The following is a 14,919-nucleotide window of genomic DNA, read 5'->3' as shown; positions in this document are numbered from 1 at the left end:
AGCAAAGAGGAACTCTCACACCTGAGCAATGTCACCAGAGGCCACTGTAAGGGTGTGTGGAAGGTGAGGGCGCCTGGTTCACTGAGGCTGTCAGATCAAGTCCCTTTTCCTGTCAAAAGGAAGAGGAATTAAAAGGCAAAGTGGTAAACAAAGAACACAATGACACCAATCTCTCAGTAAGGGACAAGGGAGACAAGGAGAGAGACCAGAGCTCTTCAGCCTCTAACTGATGGGCCATTGGGAAACTGCAGGTATGGCTTTGAAGTGGGTCAGGATGAGCTTTGTAAGTGACAAGAGGAACATGAGGATTATGGATGTTTGGGGGGGTTCCTGCAGGACTGGGCAACACTTCTTAAGGAATGCTTAGGGGAAGGGTCAAAGGTGGGTTGGGGGCAAAGGGAGACTGGAGAGTCACAGTTCCCCTTGTCTTCTTCAAATTCCTTTCTTAACCATAGTGTGTAAATTCCTGTGTGTCAGTGCCAGTAACTGGAGAGCCTGGTGTGAAAGAGAGATCTATGTGCCAGGAACTGGGCAGACAACCAATGGCCATGGGGATTGTAGGCCTGGGTGCCAGCAGCTGGAGAGACCAGAGTGTGTGCTGCAAGGTCTCAGTGGCAGCAACTGGAGAGGAGGCCTCTGATCACAGGCCCTGTTGGTCCTGTGCCAGCAGCTGGAGGGACTGAGGTGTAAGGAAGGTCTGGGTGCTAGCAACTGGAAAAGGAAGAATGTGTCCCAGGGCTCCTACCTCTTGATGTCAGCAAGACAGACACCTGCCCATCCCCCACCCCTTCACATGCTCTTTCATCTCTGGGGTGCAGGTCTGCCCTATCCCCACACCTCACAGTGCAGCACTCCAATGGGTGCCCCGTGTGGGCTGACCCACTCATCCCTCATCCTGTTCCCTCCTCATCCCTCACCCTTTTCCCTAAAGGAGGAGTAGGTTCTCCTTGTCATCTCTGGGTTTATGGCATCTAAGAGCAGTTCTGGCACCAGGTTCCTCGCTTGCGCTCTGAGTTATCCCACCAAAAGAGGACACAGCCAGAAACCCTGGGCTGCTGCACAGCAGGGTTCCTCTCCTTACTGGGGGGATTTGGGGGAGAGTTGTTGTTCCCAGGCAGCTGAGAAAAGAAAGGGGAGAAGTGGGAGAAGCAGAAGAGGCTTCTCTTCCCAGAAGAAACAGCTGTGTCCCCAGAGAGCTGAGGACCCCAGGGCAAGATATGAAACCTCATTAAGGAAGAAACCCCTGACCTCCCAACTGGCCCAGCAGTGGGTGTGCAGAAGAGCTGGAGAGGTGAGGTGTCCACTGTGAGCTGACTGGAACAGCCCTTTCCTACCACTGGGGCCCACAGAGCTTAATGAGGAAAAGTTGAGAATGGCACTGGCTGAGGGAGCCACAGGTGGTGCTGCTGGGGGAGGGACAAACCCAGAAGGAGCATTTCAGGCACAGTAAGAACAGATCACTGCTCTCTCTCTGCTTCTTCCTTTGCTCCCCCAAGAGAGTCATTTCCAGCAGCTCTGTCATCTCGTGGCTGGGAGGTGTTTTTCTGACGCTCTCTCACTCGACAAACAGGCAGGTTGGTCTCAACATGCACCTCGGATATCTCGTCCTCGTGGTCTTCCTGGAGCAACGACTGGGTAAGTCCTGGTTTTTGTCAACACATCCTTCCCCTTCTCTCAAGGAAAGCCTTGCCAGCCTTGTCAGGATCATGCAGAGAACTACTCTGGACTTCCAGGAATACGCTGGGAAATACTGGCTCATATCTGTTCTTTTTCACCAGTTCTCTCAAGACACTCTTACTGTTTGAAAGGAGAGAGAGGAAGATACCTCAGACCTCTTCTGCTGCTTTGCTCTCACCTTCAATCCATTTCTCTCTGCCTCTCTCTTCTGATCCACCTGCCCTCATCATAGGAGATCTCAGCTCTCTCTCACCCTCACATTTCTCCCTTTCCAATGCAAATCAGCAGAACTTCCAGTTCTCTCCTGGTTGTAGACACAAGCAGGGATCCCTCTTTCTACCACTCAGCTCTGCATTAAGCAGCTACAAGCCCTTGAGGATGACAAGGATAGGGAAATAGGATGAATCTTTTAATCTTTTTCCCATAACTCCAAGGCTGCATAAACTTGATAGAGTGGTCCAGCGCACATAGGTCAGGCATGACAGGCTGTTCCCTGGGTCTCTGTGTAGTAAGAGGAGGAGCATGGAGGAGGAACAGGAGCAGGGACATAGCATAGCTCTTCTTAAGGTCCACACTGGGCTCCGAGCTCTGATTTCCTGCCCAAAACTCCTCCACATCTGCTATTACTAGGCCTCAGGGAGCCTTCTCTGCCTGGGTTTTGAACCCACTCTTGGTTTGTTTTCACCCCTGCTGAGCTGCTGACCTTCACTTTCTTCCAGGCACCATGGGACAGGTCACTGTCACCCAGCAAGAAGGACAAGTCACAGTGAAGCAGAGAGACACCTTCCAAACCACCTGCAAATACCTGACCTCGTACTCTCCGTTCTTGCTCTGCTACCAGCAGAAGAAAAGCCAAGCTCCCCAGCTGGTCTCCTCACAGGCATCAGGTGGCCGCAAGCGCAGTGGCCGTTTCACCACTGAGCTGAACACCACGGGGAAATACAGCCTCCTGCAGCTGGAGGAAGTCGAGGTCTCTGACAGTGCCTTGTACCTCTGTGCTGTGCGTGACACCCCGGTGCAGGGAGCTTCCTTGGCTGTGCAAGAACCCAAGGGAGGGAGAGGATGTGTCTGTGCAAGGCTGAGGGTGGGGGAAGGGGCCCTCAGGTGTCCCCTGGCAGCGCTGCTTCCCCTCTACACCCAGGGATCTGCAGGACAAGATCCTGTGATGGAATGTTTTCTGTCCATTCCAGACATCAGTTTATGCAGCCGTGCGCTTAAATATTCCCAGATCACACTAAATGAAGGCACAGTCTTCTTGTTGCCAGTGCATTGGAAGCTCCGCTGTCTGGTAAAACACAAGCAACACACACATGAGCCATTGCATTTACATATTAGAGATTTGTTCATCTTGACCACTGTTAATAACCTCGGGCACATCTACCCTCTGTGACAACAACTGGGTTTTTCTTGTCTCAAGATGGAGACACCTTAAAACCATTTCCATTGTCTTATTTCGCTCTTGAACTTCAGCCAGGGTAATTGATATGGAGATGCTGTACCTTTTCTTCTCCTAGGCAGCTCCAATCAAGGGGCACCCATGAACACTCATTCCCCTGTTCTCGCTGGGGACATTCAGCATTCTAGTGGGAGCTGGCCGGTTCCTCCTGCTCACCTGCTGTGATGAACTGGCACTTTTTGTAGCAAGCATCCTGGGTCTGCTCCATCACAAATGATCAACCTGTGTCTGGGCACTTTCCCTGGAGGGACTTGCTGTCCTTTAATTCCTGGGCACAGAGGTGGCTCTTCAAGGGAAACATGAACAGCAGCTGCTGCAGAAGCTCCCTGACCTGAGCCCACAGCAGGAACCTGTGAGGTTTTAAATTTCAAGTGCAAGTGGGTAGGGTAGGGCAGGAAAGCGAGAGCAGGGAGGTAGGAATGAAGATGACTCCAGCCCAGGTCAGGCAGTGCCCACACTATGGGTGCAGGTGCTCATGGATGACTTTTACCACCTCAGTGTCTGCTGCAGGAGGAAAATGACTGAGCACAAGAAAACCAGGACTTGTCTGGGCTGAATGGAAGCCAAATTTTTCGATGCAGGCAATCCATGAACAGACATGGGGAGAGGCTCTGTTGGACCTGCTACTCAGAAATGAGGAAGAACCACTGAATGATGTGAAGTTGAAGGTCAGCCTTGCCTGCAGTTACCAGGAGACTGTGGAGTTTCAGATCCTCAGAGAACAGGATGACTACTGCCACGGACTTCCAAAGGGCATATCTTAAAGTGATCAGGGATTTATCTGCTTGGCAAGGTGCCATGGAAAACTTTCCCGGAGCATGAGATCCCAGGAGAGCTGGATAACCTTCAAGGACAGCCTCCTCAGAGCACAAGGATGGTCCTCTGCCATGTGGACAAAAAACTGCAGCTGGTGTGGAAAATTGCAGGAGACATGAAGGGAATCAAGAAAGGTATCTCTGAGCCTGTTGGCAGCAAAAGAATGGCTAAGGAGATGTGGCCTTATGGCTTGGTGAGGAAGGGGATCTGGTGACAAGTGACATGAATTTCATGCCCATTTTTCCTCAGTTTTAAATGGGATGGCTTCTCCTCAGGCCTGAACCTCCCTGCAGACTCTATGGGAATGAAGCAGCACCCCCAGTAAAAGAATAAGGAATTAAGGAGCTCTTACTACCCTTTGAACATACACAAGTTCATGGGATCCCTTGGGATGCATCTAAGGGTGTTCAAGGAGCTGACTGGGTAGTCTCTACTCAGTCCCTGGAGGGAAGATGGAGCAAATCCTCTCAGGAGCCTTCTCTAAACCAGTGAAAGACAAGAAGGGGATTGGGAGCAGCTGCCATGGGTTAACACTGAGGGCAAATGATGCCTCACCAACCTCCTTGCTTTCTATGAGGAGGTGACAGGCTCTGTGGGAAGGGGAGGGGCACTGGCTGGGGTGTACCTTGACTTTGGCAAGACCTTTGACATACCCTCAAGGGTGCACACACATGCACACCCATACACACTCACAGGCATGCACATACACCGACAGGTGTGCATGCACTATCTCACACACTAGGGCACAACCACAAACCTGAGCTTGCACGTACCCAAAAAGGAACTCATACGTGTCCACTAAAAAAGGGGTGTGTGCACACGTGTTACCAAAGGAGCCCATGTGCAGACACAGGCAGGTCTATCCCCCCCCATACCAACATGTACACACAGATATTCAAGCACACATGCTTACACACATGCATGCTCCTAGCACACATGTATTTGCAAAGTTACGTGCACACTCATGTACAGCGATGTAAACACATGAATGAACACACTCACACACACACCTACGCCCGCACACTTTCATAATTGCAGACCAAGGTCACACCCATCCGTGATCACCTGCATGAAGGAATGTGCATGAGCTAAAACACAAACACACTCATGAACAGACATGACCAAACACACACTCCATTTGTGCACACTCACACTTGCATGTGCATTGCCTCAGGCGTGAGTGCATACACACACAGACACAGGTATGTATGAATGCACACACAACCATAACCAGAGGAACATGAATGTGACAACGAACATGCACACACGGGATCACAAATCTGTGCGTGATTCCATGCCGGTGTGCCTGAGCCTGTGTGTGTCTCAGCTGCTGTCCTACAGGGATGGAGTGTAAAGTTCTTGAGTCCATCTCCCCTCCTGAATTGCCTGTCTGCCTGGACTCAGGTCCAACTTGGAGACAGTGCAGCCAAGGTTTCCCTCCCTCCCTATCATGACTTTGGGGACACCATTGTCAGGGAGCTCTGCTGGGAGAGCTCAGCCAGGGTTGATTCCCCTCTCTGTGGAGCTGCTCCTGAGCTGAGGCTCTAGTGTATCTGAGGGCAAAGCGCGTTGCTTTCTCATGAGGTAAAGGGCACCGTGGACGAGAAAAGGGCAAGAGATGTGTGTAGCTAGAGTTTAGCAAGACCTTTGTCAGCCTCTCTCATTCTTCCTTTATGACCAAACTGGAGATGAATGGGCTCAGTAAGAGACTGATCAGGTGGGTTAAAATTGTCTGGACCAGCAGGCACAAAGAGTTGTGACCCGTGGTGCAGAGCCCACCTGGTAGACACATACTAGTGGGGGCTTTCAGGGATTGGCAGTAAGACCAACACTCCAATGTTTTCATGAACACTATGAGCAGTGAGAAGGTTGGTGCTTCCTCTAGGTTTGGGGATGACACCCAAGCACAGGGAAAAGGTGGGACGCTGATCTGTGTTAACCAAATTGTTCCCAGCAGGTCCAGGATCTTCCTGTTCAAAAGAAACAGAGACGGTGGCCGAGACTCTGGAAGTGCTCTGGGACAGGAGCAGAGGCAAGGAAGAGCTGCTGGAACATGGGGAGTTCTAGTTCAGGCACAGGCTAAAAGAAAGAAATAGAAGAAGGTGGTGTTTCCCAGCGAGGTTCTGCAGTCTCCATTGAGGTGTTCAAGGCTGAAGCAAGCATGGCTTTGGGCAATCTCATCTAATGGGAGCTGTTCCAAGCAGCAGGAAGATCTGGACGACCTCTGGAGGTCCCTTCTCACCCACATCCTGACTTTGTGACACCCACCAACACTTTCCTGGTTCTCCCTGACCCCTGGCCACCCATGGGCACGCTTGTCCTCACACTCCCTTTGCCACAACACAGCTTTGGGGCACTGTGCTGGGACTGCACAGCGGCAGCTGAAGGGAGGCTCTCAGCCCCATCACTCCCACCCGCAGGAAATCCGTGGCTGCTGGTTCCAGCCCCGGAGCTGGGAGACAGCTCGGGGAAGCTGGTGCATGGCCTGGGCCAAGGCCCTGCTGCTGTGCCAGGCTGCAGCTGGCGCTGTGCCGGCTTCTCCTTGCTGGAGGAGGACGGGGAGAGTCCCTTTGGCAGTTGCCGCAAGTGGTGCCCGTGCGGAGCCCCTGAGCCCTCTCAGGCCGGGCGAGCCCCCGAGCGGCGCCGGCGCAGGGCTGAGCCCCGGGGCGGAGCTGGCGGCGGCGGAGAGGAGAGGAGGGGGCGGAGAGGAGGCGCGGCGGCCGGAGCAGAGAGCCGGGGCTGGCGGGGGGCAGCGAGGCGCGGGCGGCGGAGCGGCGGGATGCGGCGGTGCCGGGGCGCAGGGCTGGCGGGGCTGGCCGCGCTGCTCCTGGGTGCGTGGGGCTGGCGGCGGCGGATGGGGGCCGGGGCTGTGCCCGGGCTGTTCCCTGGGGAGCCCAGCGCCGACTCTTCCCTCTCCTTCCTCAATGTCTCTCTCCTTCCTCAATGTCTCTCTTCCCCTCCTGCCTCTCTGCCATCTCTCCTTCCCCTTTCCAAATCCTCTGAACCCCCTCTTCCTATTCTCCCTCTTCCTGCACCAGCTCTTTCAGTACGAGCTCGCTTGTATGTTCACCTGATTTTCCAATGCACTTCTCCTTCCCCTGTGCATTCTGCAGTTCTTATTGCTCTGAATATAATCTGTTCTCCTTTATTGTAATAACCCCTTTCCCTGTCTACTTTTCCTTTCTTCAACCCCCCATCTTCTGACCTGTCTTTCCATGCATCTACGATCCCTAACCTCTCTCCCAACTCTGAGACCCCTCTCTCTTCTCTCCTCTCCTTCCTTCATATCTGCAACCACAAGTTTTCTTTTCTGTATGGCACCATACATCCACTCATCCCCCTGTGCATTCACCATTTATTCTTCTTCTGAATTCAGCCATCCATCCTTCACTGTCACGCACTCTTTTCTCCTCTCCGTCTCACGACCCCTCCATCCATCCGTGCACATGGCTTTCATTCTGTCTATCCATGCATCATTTTAAATATTTCCTCCCAGACTGCTCCCCTCACTCCACACACCGGCACCATGATCACTCTCCATCCCTGTTGATGGGCACATGTCCCATAAATACCAGTCTGGCTCTGTCTCACTGCCACCGTTCCTGGCCATTTTTCTTTGAAAAAAAGTCATCACACCTGGGTCACCTTTGGTGATCTTTGGCCTTTTCTTTCTCCTTTCTCTCCAGTTGCTGCAGGCAGAGCACAGGTGCAGCAGCAGCCGTCGGCAGAGACCACCGAGGGCACCGCCATCAGCATCAACTGCTCACACCCCAACAAAAAGACCACGGATTTCATCCTCTGGTACCGTCAGCTCCCGGGCCGAGGACCTGCATTCCTCGTGAGCAGTCTCAAAGATTCCAAAGAGCTGCGGTCCCCGCCGGGGTGGCTGCGGGTGGCGGCAGACCGCCGGTCCAGCGCCCTGTGGCTCGCCCGGCCCCGGCGCGGGGACGCGGCGGTGTATTACTGCGCCCTGGGAGACACGGCGAGAGGAGCCGGGGCTGCGGCCGGGCAGGAACCGCCGCGGGCGGGGCCGGGCGTGTGTGTCGGGGGCGGGGGGACATCCCCGGGCGGGCCCGCCAGGGGGCGCTGCCGCTCCGCCCGCCGGGACCGCCTCGCCCCGCCCGGCCCCGCGCCCCGGGGCGCTTCCCCCGACCCACCGGCATCGGGACCCTCCAGGCCCCACAGACCCCGCAGCCTCTGTTAGGTTCCCCCGACTCGGCTCCGGAGCTCCCCACCGGGCAGAAACCCTCTCTTACCCCTCACTCGGCAGAGACTTTCCTGCCCACGGGCAGCCTGACAGGTCTCGCTCCTGCCCCACAGACCGGCCACTGCTGCTGCGCCACGGCCAAGGGCTGGGGATCTCTTCCATTCCACTGACAACGCCAGGCACTCTTAGAACAGAAAAACCCAGCTTATACACGGCCCATACAAGCCTTTCCTTTGAAACCTCAACCACAATGGTTTCGTGCTGGTAACTTTGTAAATCGGCTCAGATACACAATTACAAATGGAATCCTCCAGGTCCAGTCTCTGCTTCTGGGGTGGTCCTCCTGAAGTTGCAAAGGCATCCTGTAGAGCTGGCAGTTCTACATCGACACCTACACAAGAAGGAGATGCCTTCAAGTGTATCCCACAGTGCCTGGTGATCGGGATATAGAGCTTGGGGTGTAAGATCACCTGCATCCTCAGACTGAGAGCCTTTGGTGTTGAAGGGAAGTCCAGGAGATGGGAGAGAAGGTTGAGCTGGGCACTTGTTCAAAGACACCTCTGAGGCTCAACATCAGACCTGAGGAGGGAGCCATAAAGAGATCTGCTAAGTTGCCCTATGGGGCTGAAGCTCCCTGGGGAGAGCTGGAAAGATGCCTCCGGGCATGGAATCCTGGGCCCAGCCAGTCCCCAGAGAGGCATGTGTGGTTGTAGGAGCTGAGACAGTGGTGACAGTCCATGTTCACAGGCTTCCGGGGCAGAGAGGAAAGGCTCAGCCTCTTCCCTGCCTCAGCTGGGGCCTGTGGTGGCAGCCATAGTTACATTCCAAGGGAATTCCTTGAAGGTTTGCAGTCACTGGAGAGCAGAGGGCAGCCCACCGTCTGTCTGACATGGCCTCGACTGGACAACAGGACCCTGAAGGCCTTGTGGGAGCGAGGTTGTGAATGCGGGCTGCTGTGCCAATAACCTGCCTCCTGCAGTCTCTGCCAACTGTGTGAGAAAGGCTGTGGGTGAGAAGGGGAAGAGGAGCCCTGATCCAGGCAGCAGACACCAGATGACCCTGTGTATTGAGGTTCTGGGGACCAGGGTGGGACAAGCAGCTGAAGGCTGTGGGTAATGTGGGAAGGGGAAGGGACACAGAGAAACTGCCTGTAAAACAGAGAGCTGTGTTGCTGTGTCCTCCCCCTTCCAGAGTGAGGGAGTGTGTCTGTCCCTGTGTGGATAGTTTCTGCAGCAGATGCTCTTAACAAAGATGTTTCTCATCACGTTCCTCCTTTATGGCCATAGGAGAAGGGAGAGAGTGTGTGACACCTGGGTGCAGGCACTTCAGTGTGTGCCTGGTCCTCTCTCCATCCTTACAGTTCCAGGGACAGGGTGGACATAGGTGGGTGCAGGGATACCTTTTCCATCGCCTGCAAAGCTGGGTGCAGGCCTGTGCAGCTGGCCAGGTGGTGGGTGGCAGGAGAAATTTTCAAGGCTTACCTGTCTCTTTGATGGACAGTACTTAAACCATGAGTCTGTTCTCTCTCTCAAGGGCCTTCTTATGTTTGAGGCTGGGGGACAGACCCAAAGAAGCCCGTCTGGAGCAGCAGGGAGGGAGTTTTGCTCCACCCTCTGGGCTGCGGTTTGGAGGCCTCTTTGATCTGGCAGAGGCAGAAGAAGAGGTGAAGATGCAAGCATCAGGTCCCTCGGGCTGGCAGGTCCCTTGGCACTGCATGAAGGGAGAGCGTGACATGGTCCTGATTTTCCTGGCCGCCCTGGTGGAACTGGAATATTTTGGTGAGGTGTGACTTTCAGGCTGGGGAGCATGAGGCAAGAGTTTGCCCAGCTGGTGGTGGAAGGGAGGAGACATGAGTCCTGATTCCATGGGGGACCTGGGAACGTTTCTTTAGGGAGAGCAGGGTGTGTAGCTGGGTATGGTAAATAATGTGGGAGACGACAGGAGTAATGGGTATCAAAGGAAGAAAAAGACCTCACCCTAAATTTGCAGGTGCTCAGCACTCCTCTGAATGTACTTTTGCTGCTGAAGGAGACACCACCATTTAGCATAGCTGAGAGGCAGATACGGAGACAATCAGTGGACTGAAAGACTGAAAGAGCATTGCTGAAAAGCAGGATGATCTGGGGGGTTAGAAGTGGCAAGAACCTGCACAAAGAAGTGTGCAGGGACAGACAGCTCAGCATTTCTGATGCACGGAAAAGTGAGATGGAAAGTGGGGACAGTGAGCAAGCTGATGAAGTGACAGACAGAGAGATCCAGAGGCAAGCAAAGCTGAAAGCCCTCTCTGGTTTGACAGGTCATGCCCAAAAGGACTCTGTGCTCCAGTTCCCACCACAAATGACCATCCAGGCAGGACACAACGCAACTCTGCACTGCAACTTCTCCACCAGCAGCTCTCTTCCCTCCATCTTCTGGTACCAGCAGCACCAGAGCCAGTCCCCTCAGATGCTGCTCTGGGTGTACAAAGGGAAACCTCAGGTGGATTCAGGGAGATTCTTCTCTGTAATGTCTGTGGAGACCTCCCAGGTGTTTCTGCATGTGCGGGATGCTGAGCTCCAGGACAGCGCTGCCTATTTCTGTGCACTGAGCCCACACTGGTGCCCACAGCTGGCAGCAGTGCACAGAAAGGTGGGGGTGCTCTGAGGAGCGGTTCCCTCCCTGCCACTGCTTGCATGGAGCTCTGAGCTCAGCCTGCCCAGCAGGAGCACCTGGAGCTGTGGTGAGGTTGGACCCCTGCCTCCCCAGCCTGTGCTGCTGTGAAGCACATGCCAGCATGACTTGCACAGCTGCATCTAGACCCAGGGTCTTTGATGATGAAGAGTCCAAGAAACCTGACTTGGGGCGGGCCCTTTGGAGGCTACAGCATACAGAAGCCAAACCAGGCTTGTAAATAACCAGGCTTGTTAAAATAGCAGATACCCCAGAGTGAGAACTCAGGGCAAGAAACCCATCAGCTTGTCTTCTTCTTCCCTTTGACTTTTGTCTCCACTGATGAGCACAGCTGTCTACACTGTCCAGGACCTCAACACTGTGCTGGACTTGACAGAGGCATCTTCTGCAAGTCCTGTGTTCAAGGCTTCAATGTGGTTGAGGGGAGACTGACCTGTGCTTGGTGTGAGGGGGAGATGCAGCTGAGGAGAGTAATGTGCCCAGCTTCAGCCCCTTCACCCACACAAAAGCTTTCTCCCTGACATCCATCTGTCTTCAAGCTCTTTGGACATGGAGATGGGCTTTAACCTTGGGATGGGGGTGCTTAGAAGGCTAAGTATAAGTGAGCTTATTGCTAGGTGAGGATGGGGACCTGGTGACAAATGGCATGGAAAAGGCTGATGTACTCAAAGCCTATTTCTCCTCAGATTTTATTGGTATGGCTTCTCCTCAGGCCTACCACATCCCTGAGCCTCCCCACAGACATGAGCACAGCCAGAGGAAAATGTACATGAGCACGATCATGCACACACCCCACTGAGAACATGGACTCCTGACACCAGCTCTCAGCCCCTTGAGAGAGCTCTAGGCAAGCTCTAGGCTCAGACCCTACAAGTAAGGAAGGAATCCGTCACTGGCCAGTCCCATCAGCTTTAGCTGAGCTCAAGGGTTTGGCAGTGGTTCAGTCAGCTGCTCTCTCACTGTAGGACAGAGAGAAACCACAGTGGAGCCAAAGCTGTCATGGCCTTCCCAAACACAGAGCGTCTCCGCGTCTCAGGTCTGTGTGTGAAGGATAATATGAAAATGAGAAACTATCCCCATTGCTGCAACCCCCCAAAGAATTCCCACATTAGAAGGAAAAGAAAATCCTGCAGCATTGGAAACTCCCACCTGACCTTGTTGATGTCCTCAAGGGTCTGGAAACAGGCCCTGCCCTTGCAAAGGGAGCAGTGCCACAGTGACACACTCATGTGGCAGCAGAAGGGTGTGTGTCTGGGACAAGCCAGCCTCCCCTCAGGCTACAGACACTGAGGCTGGGACATCAGAAGGGATGGAGGAGTGGACCTATCTACACTCACTTGATGTCTACAGTCACTCTCTGTGTCTCTAGACTCACTCTCTCTTCAAAAGGCAGAGAAATGCAGGAGCAACATTAATTTACAGAGCAGCTGAACACATGGTTTGGCTGCCCTGGGAATGCTCATGCATTCTTTTGATATTTTCCCCAGTTTTTAGGGACATGCTGGCCTTTTTTTCCTCTCGTGTTTTCCAGGCAATGCAGGTGGTGTCACTGCCTGGAGCAAGAGGGAGCTGCCTGAAGCCTCCTCTGTCACCATGAGCTGGCTGAGTTTCTCTTGCAGCCAAGGTTCCTAATGGAAAACATTTGTTGCACATAAAAATAGAAGAGAGAGCCGAATCAAACAAATGTTTTGCACCAGGAGTGGCTTGTTTGGTTTGAGTCCATAAGAAAGGCACTTTGCATCCCCACACTTGTCCAATGCCACCCCAAAGCAGCTCTGGCCGCAGCGAGAGGAACAACCTTCCTCAAGAGATCATGGGGCTTCAGCCCCCTCAGGACCTCCTGCCTTTCTGGACATTTGTGGGCAGAGACACAGCCAGGCAAGGCCTGATGGTTCACTGGCAGCAGAGCAGCCTGGGATGTCTTCCTCAGCTCCAAGGGATGGTGCCATCTGCCATGATGAGAGGAACCCCTCCAGGGTGTCCAAACCTCCCACTCCTTTGTCACTGCAGAAGGGTCTCCTTAAGCCCTCACACCATTCCACCCAAGAGCAACAACTTTCTCCTTTGGTAGCTTGTAGAGTGTCCACAGAGGGAAGGACAACATGGAGGACACACTTGAATGCAGCAGAACTTTAATGAGTCAAAAGAGGGAAACAAAGTCACTCCAGGTAGGGGGGCCGCCAGTTCATGTAGTCCTGGTAGTCACAGAGACTCTGTGGTCCTTGACTGTGGAGAAGTTCTTGCATGATGGCTGTCTGCCTGCCCCATAGAGGGAGAGGAGACAGATGGTCCCCAACAGGTGGGACCTTTCTTGGTGTAACCTTTCTGCCAAGGGGAACCAAAGCAAACAAAGAAAAGGGAGAGAAAGGCAAAGCCATTCAGATGTACTGCAAACACATCCCAAATCTCAATCCTTTTCCCAGCACCATGTTCTGAGTTCCTCAAGGTGTCTCCCTGGGGCTGTCCCAGCATCTTTATCAGAGGAGGGACCTTCTGCCATAGTAGCGGCTGGAAATGCCAGAGAGGTCACAGCACCCAGAGGTGATGGGCACCCCTGAAGAGCTGAGGATGCTGCCAACAGCAGCAGAGGTGGAGGATCCCACCACAGTGTTCTGAGGGAAGGAGCTGAGGATGGGGCCGGGCAGGGTCACCACCACGGGGGAGGGCTCAATGACGACGGTGGAGTTCTGGCACTGCCTGACACAGGGCTTGTTGCAGCTGTTGGCCAGTGGGGTTGGGCCACAGGGCCGGCAGGGCAGGCACTGGTTGTAGCAGGACATGTCTTGGGGTTGGAGGTGCACCTGGGAGAGAAGAAGGGAGGAAGCAGAGCACAAGAGTGGGTAAGGAGCAGCCTGGTTACCGTGTCACAAAGGAGCCAAGACCACTACTGAGTGGGGAACTGGAAGCTCAGGCAGGAGACTCACAGGCTTCATCACCCTACAAAGAGCAGCCTGGCCCAAGGACGGTGTCCCCTAACATCTAAACCAAAAGCCCCTTCATCCAAATCTCAGATTCTCTCTAAGCAGACCCTCTCCCTGCTTCCTTCTATCATGACAAGAAGATGTAAACCATCAGGAGAGAGCAATATCAGCTGAAAGGTCCATCAAGGAGAGATCTCACTTTGGAAGAGAAGGAGAAGGAACTTCAGACTCACCTGGTTCCCAAAGAGAAGGAGGCCAGAGAAGTGGATGAGAGACTAGGGACCTGCGCTGGCTTTTATACCTGCCCTTCATTGCCGCAGGACCAGAGGTGCCCTTTGCAGAGGTAACAATTTTCTGACAAGCTCATCTTGAATGCAAACCATTGCAGCTAATGATATGGGCTGTGCTTTAGTTTCCAACACTGCTGCCTTTTCATTTCCAGGCTTGTGCTGTGAATATTTCCCAGTGAAGGCTTCCTGTGATCGCTGGGATGAAAGGCCCCAGGATTTCCAGGGCAGGAATGCAGCAGTGCAGACAGAAGACTCAGCTCAAATACTGGATGGGTCCAGAGCGGGCAAGTGACATCAGCCTGGGTCACTCTAGTGGAGCTGCTTGAAGTCATGTTCTCAGGAAGAAGCTCCAGCCATCCTCAGCTGGATGCTGAATGACTCGCTTGCATGAGGAAGTATCATGCCCATCCCTTTCCCTCCCCTCTCAGCTCACCCCGATGGTCATTTGCTGTTGCTTCCATGGATGTTGTGCTGTTGATTTTTAACCCCACACTGCCTAACACTGCACAGTTCCCAAAGGTCCTCACTGACTCCCATGATTTATGGTTTTCTTATGTGTCTTTTTGTCTTGTCTGTATTGTAAGCAGCCAGGGTTTCGTGAATGCACACAAGAGCAAAAATTTGTGCCTGATTCCATGCCGGTGTGCCTGAGCCTGTGTGTCTGTGTCCTTGTGTTTCCCTCCTCATGAGGGAATGTGCTGGTTATGGCAGGGATTCTGTCCACTGCTCTGTCCATGGGCACCACAGAGCAGCAGCTTCCCAGGGTCAGCAGGAGCCCAAGTGCAGCTGAGTGGTGTTGGCACCAGCCCCCTGGAGATCTGTCCAGAGAAGAGGCCCTGAAATGCAGCCCCTGCCTCCTGAGCCCTCCTTCTCCTGCCCCTG

At 53.8% G+C, this 14,919-nt stretch overlaps 1 protein-coding gene and 2 gene segments (V, D, J or C); 2 read left to right on the top strand and 1 right to left on the bottom strand.

Annotated features, from left to right (window-relative positions):
• Positions 1–1,586: 1,586 nt before the first annotated feature.
• LOC141474937 (T cell receptor alpha variable 1-1-like) lies at positions 1,587–3,897 on the top strand. The segment is given in 3 exon segments: positions 1,587–1,635; positions 2,397–2,692; positions 3,715–3,897. Coding segments are annotated over 3 exon segments (528 nt in total).
• Positions 3,898–6,728: 2,831 nt separating this feature from the next.
• Positions 6,729–9,945, top strand: LOC141474936 (immunoglobulin lambda variable 1-47-like). The segment is given in 4 exon segments: positions 6,729–6,780; positions 7,636–7,931; positions 9,517–9,539; positions 9,690–9,945. Coding segments are annotated over 4 exon segments (627 nt in total).
• A 3,040-nt stretch (positions 9,946–12,985) lies between these two features.
• On the bottom strand, positions 12,986–13,606 carry LOC141474935 (feather keratin Cos2-3-like). The gene is made up of 2 exons (XM_074163046.1): positions 13,317–13,606; positions 12,986–13,085 (listed from the first exon to the last, which is right to left on the bottom strand). Exons 1-2 carry the CDS (start codon positions 13,604–13,606, stop codon positions 12,986–12,988), a joined length of 390 nt encoding a protein of 129 aa, XP_074019147.1.
• Positions 13,607–14,919: the final 1,313 nt, after the last annotated feature.

This window comes from Numenius arquata, chromosome 23 (genome assembly GCF_964106895.1).
Source record: "Numenius arquata chromosome 23, bNumArq3.hap1.1, whole genome shotgun sequence".
NCBI classification, from domain to species: domain Eukaryota; kingdom Metazoa; phylum Chordata; class Aves; order Charadriiformes; family Scolopacidae; genus Numenius; species Numenius arquata.
This window is presented reverse-complemented; position numbering and strand designations above follow the sequence as displayed.